At 72.7% G+C, this 4,938-nt stretch overlaps 1 protein-coding gene across 1 annotated transcript; it reads left to right on the forward strand.

Annotated features, from left to right (window-relative positions):
• The first annotated feature begins 2,263 nt into the window (after nucleotides 1–2,263).
• SP6 (Sp6 transcription factor) lies at nucleotides 2,264–3,401 on the forward strand. Its single transcript, XM_017837902.1, has one exon. The coding sequence runs from the start codon at nucleotides 2,264–2,266 to the stop codon at nucleotides 3,374–3,376; it is 1,113 nt and encodes a 370-aa protein (XP_017693391.1). The 3' UTR covers nucleotides 3,377–3,401.
• The last annotated feature ends 1,537 nt before the right edge of the window (nucleotides 3,402–4,938 follow it).

Consider the following 4,938-nt stretch of genomic DNA (forward strand, 5'->3'; position numbering starts at 1 on the left):
ACCCGCGGCATCCCCCCGAACCCGCGGCATCCCCCCGAACCCGCCGCATCCCCCCGAGCCCCCGGCACGCCCCCAAACCCGCGATATCCCCCTCGGAAACCCACCGCCGCCGCCCCCGGCCCACCCGTCGGGGCTCCCGGTGCTGGGGGGCAGCGGCGCCCGCCCGGCCCCGCCGCGGGGCGAGGCACCGGCGGGGCTGGGAGACGGGCCGGGCCGCCTGTGCCCAGCCCGGGCCGTGACTCACGGGACGCTTCACCCGCCGCTGCCTCAGTTTCCCTGCGGTGAAATGGCCAGCGCGTCGTCGGGCCCCGCCAGGGAGGGAGGGAGGGAGGAAGGACGCTGGGGGCCCCCCTGGGGACTTTTGTCATCCTTCCCGCATGGAAAAATGTCCCGGGAAGGCTCCGCGCGTGGCTGGGGCAGGCCCGTGGCGGGGGGTGCTCCCGGTGCTTTCCCCCTTCCCCATCCCAGTAGTGGTCCTTGTTTGCTGGTGTTGGGGCTGGGAGGGGGGTGGGGAAGGTGGGGATGGTGCGACTGGTCGGGGTGGGGCTGCACTGGGGGGCCTGGGGGGACCCCTGAGCCGAGGGGGACTGCTGGGAGTGGGGCCAGGAGAGCCATGGAGTGGCTGTGCTGGAGCCGTGTCAAGGGGGACCTCCCCGGGACCCCACAGAGGGTCCCCTCCCCTCCCATCGTGGTTGGGGGGCTGGGAGACATCCCTGCCATGTCCCCTGTGTCCCCAGACCCGGGGGGGGCCCTGTGCCTTCCAGCTGCCACCCCAAAGCCCCGTGACAGGCTGTCACTGTGGGGTTTTGTGGGTTTGACCCCAATTTTGCACCCAAAGGGAGCAGAGGGCTGGGGGGCTCAGGACCCCGCTGGGGATTTCTATGGGTGGAAGTGATGGACCCTCTTGGTGCCAACCCTCTCCTGACACCCCCAGGATGGTCCCCAGGGTTGGGGTGGGCAGAGCTGAGCTCCAGCTGGGGAGCAGGACCCCAAAAACCTGCTCAGGCTGCCACCCCAGGGGGCTCATCCCAGCACCAGCTCGAGGCTGAGCCCCCACAGGTGTTGGTAGCACAGGTAGAGATGGGTTCTGTTGGGGGATTTTGGGACCCCCCCAATTCCCACCCAGATGCTTGGGATCCCCCTGCCCTCCTGGGTGACACCTGGCAGGGGAAACCAGTGTCCCCACACAGCTGGGGGGTCTTCCTGGGCAGCCTCCCTGCCCCAGACTCAGTGCTGGGGATCGGGGGGGCTCTGGGGGTCCGGCCCCTTTGTTCGGGGGATCCCCCACCCCAAAGCTTCCAGCACGCTCCGAGTGTCTCCCTGAGGGTCTGTCCCTGTCCCACACGGGCTGGGGTGTGTGTGTGTGTGAAGGGTCGGGGGGAACAGCGGGGAGGGGGGTGGCTGGGAGAAGGAGATGGTGGCAGGAGCAGTTTTTTGGTGAGGGGGGGTCTCGGCCACCCCTCCCCGCGGCGCCGGTGGGAAGTCGGGGGGCGGGAGCCGGTGGCGGCAGGTGGATTTCGACACCGGGGTGGGGCCCGTCCCCAGTGGGGTTTGCAAAGCTCCCGCTGAGTCACGGCCGCCCTGCCGGGGAGGCAGCGGCCGCCCGGGGGTCTGGGGGTGCAGCGGGTGCCCCGGGGGGGTCCCAGAGCCCGCCTTCAAAGGGCTGCCGCGGGCCCTGCCCGGGGCTCCTCCGCCTCATCCCGCTGCCAACCAGCCCCCAAAAACGCCCGGGGGCTTCCAGCCGGGATTAGGGCAGGAGCAGGGAGGGGGGCGATGGTTTCCCAGCCCGGCTGAAGGGCGGGAGAGCCAAGGTGGTCTCGTGGGTGCTGTCCGGACATGGGCTTGGGGATGCCACTCACGTCCCCTTGGGTGTTGGGGGACACGGCCTGGGGGGTGACAAGGCAGGGGCTGCCGGTTTCCTTGGATTTTGGAATTAGCCACCGACCCCTCTGGGCCGTGACCCACCGTCACCACCAAGGGCTGGCGCGGGGTCCATAAGGGACGGGTGTTAAGGGCTGGCTCCCCCCAGACCGGCGCCACCATCCTGGTGTCACATCGGGCTGCAGAGCAGCGAACCCCCCTCGGTTTGGTGACCCCCAAAAGGCGGGTGATGGGCGCGGGAGACGCTGCCGGTGCGCGGAGGGGCGGGGAGGGGGGGGTGCGGAGATTTGTCCCCCCCTCTTCTCACACCTCTTCTTCCCCCCCTCCCCTCCCCGCCCACCCCTCCTCGGCCCCGCAGGTCTGTGCGCGCCGCCGCCCCGCGATGCTGACGGCGGTCTGCGGCTCCCTGGGATCCCAGCCCTCGGACGCGCCCCGCGCCTCCCCGACCCACCTGGACCTGCAGCCGCTCCAGCCCTTCCAGCCGCACGCCCCCGCCGCCCCGGGAGCCCCCGACTTCGCCTCCCCGCTGCCCCCCCCGGAGCTGCCGCTGCCGGGGCCCGACGACTCCGCCTTCGCCGCCCCCGGCGCCTACGAGCCCCATGGCCCCCCGAGGTTAGAGCTGCCCCCCGACGGCCCCGCCGCCCCCGGCGCCTACGCCAAGCTGCTGCCGGCCCCCCCGGACATGGCGCACCCCTACGAGCCCTGGTTTCGGCCCCCCCACCCCGGAGCCCCCGGCGAGGAAGGAGGGGGAGTCAACTGGTGGGACCTCCACGCCGGGGCCAGCTGGATGGAGCTGCCCCCCGGGCAGGGCGGGGGGCTGCAGGTGCCCGCGCACCCCGGGCTGCCGCCGGCCCTGGGGGGGTACGGCCCCGGGGGGGAGCACCAGCTCTGCGCGCCCCCCGCCCACCTCCTGCCGCCGCCGGCGCAGCATCTCCTGGGCGCCGAGGGGGCGAAGGCGCTGGAGGGTCCCCCGGAGCCGCGGGGGCCGGAGGCGGAGGGCGGGGGGCGTCCCAAAGGCGCCCGGCGGGCCGTGCCCAGGGGCGGGGGGCAGGCGGCCTGTCGCTGCCCCAACTGCCAGGAGGCCGAGAGGGGCGGCCCGTGCCCCGAGGGGGCGAAGCGCAAGCACCTGCACAACTGCCACATCCCGGGCTGCGGGAAGGCGTACGCCAAGACCTCCCACCTGAAAGCCCACCTGCGCTGGCACAGCGGCGACCGGCCCTTCGTGTGCAACTGGCTCTTCTGCGGCAAGCGCTTCACCCGCTCCGACGAGCTCCAGCGGCACCTCCAGACCCACACCGGCGCCAAGAAGTTCGCCTGCCCCGTCTGCGGCCGCGTCTTCATGCGCAGCGACCACCTGGGCAAGCACATGAAGACCCACGACGGGGGCAAGGACGGGGCCGAGCCCGAGGGGAAGGGCGCCGGGGACCCGTCGGCCGCCAAGGGAGGAGGCAAGAGGGAGCCCGAGGGGGGCAACGCCGCCGCCCCCACAAACTGAGCCGCTGAGCCCCGGGGGGGGGGACACACACACGGATGGAGGCGGGGAGGACCGGGGGGACCCTTCGGGGCCGGTCTCCGAAGGGATTTGGGGTGTGTGTGAGGGGGGGGTGGGCGCAGGGCTGGCCCCTTGTGCCGCGGGCGGTGGCGAGGAGGGGGGGACAAGGCTGGTGGCACAGCCCCGGCCCCCGCTGCGGCGTTTGGGGAGCGCCGGAGCTGCCCCGAGGCGGTTTCACTTGTCCCGCTCCCGCTCTCCCGCCCCGGTTCTTCTCTTCTTCCCCCCCCTATCCTCCCCCGGCTTCCCAAATCTTTTTTTTCGGGAGGCTGCTGGCAGGCGGCGGGGCTGTTTGGGAGGAACATCAATGGGAGCCGAAGGAGCAGGCGCTGCCCGGGCACGTCCAGCCCAAAGGGGAGGAAGGAGAAGGAGAAAGGGAGAGAGGAGAAACCCGGGAGCCGCCGCTCGGGGAGGGCGGCCGCAGCCCCCCGGCCCCCTCCCCGCAATCCCCTCCAAACTGTGGCACCGCGGGCTCAGCCCCCCCCTCCCACCCCGTGCCAACCCCTTTCCTGATCTCCCCACGAGTTTTTGGCACGTGGGGGACACGCGGGGCGGGGGCTGCCCACAGCCCCCCGCCCCGGCTGGAGATGCTGGGCCGGGGGGTGGTCCCGCACCCCTGGGAGCCCCTCCTGGGCCGGGAGCTTGAGGATGTGAAGCCCTTTTTTTTTGTTGTTGTTGTTTTGGCCCGAACGGAGGCTAAAACGGGGAAAACAAAGAAGTCCTGCGTGAATGTGAGCCGCGGGGAGCTCGGGGGGCTGCGGGGGCCGCGGGGTGCGTGGCGGGGCCGTTGCCCAAGCGCACACCCGCAGCTTTCCCACACCCACCGCCGCGGCCCCGGGCGGGAAGCACCGGGGCGGCCGCGGGCCCGGGAGAGCCGGGGCGGCCGCATTCCTCCGGCCTGGCACGGCCGCGCTGCCCCGCGACCCCCGCCCGCCCCCCCGGGCACCGCGGGGCCGGCCCTGCCCGCGGACCCCGGGACTGGGGGGGCCGAGCTGCCTGTCCCCCACCCCTTGCCGGCCCTTCCCGGGGGCCGCAGCCACCCCCCTGTGCGTGCTGCAGGTCCCTCGGGGACCCCACAGCACAGGGGACCCCCGCTGTCCCCCCCCGGGGGTCCCGTATCTCCAGGGAATCTCTGCCTCCCCCCGTGCATGCTGCCTGTCCCCCCGTGGCCCCGTAGCCGTCCCCCCCCGGGGGTCCCGTATCTCCAGGGAATCTCTGCCTGCCCCCCCCGTGCATGCTGCCTGTCCCCCCGGGGACCCCATAGCTGTCCCTTCCCGGGTCCCCGTATCTCCCGCTGGGCATCCCCCAGCAGGGACCCCGTATTTTTCCTCCCCTGGGGTCGATGCCCTGTCCCCAGGGGGCCCCGTGTCTGTCCTGCACCCCTGGCTGGGGGTCCACGAAACTCGGTTTTTAGACCTTCGGGGTCTTACACCCCGATTTTGGCAGAACCCCTTGGACACAGAAGGAGACGCTGAACCCGGGACCTGAGGGGGAGCTTTGGGGGGGGG

The sequence above is a fragment of the Lepidothrix coronata genome, unplaced genomic scaffold, assembly GCF_001604755.1.
Source record: "Lepidothrix coronata isolate B3197 unplaced genomic scaffold, Lepidothrix_coronata-1.0 Scaffold316, whole genome shotgun sequence".
NCBI lineage: Eukaryota > Metazoa > Chordata > Aves > Passeriformes > Pipridae > Lepidothrix > Lepidothrix coronata.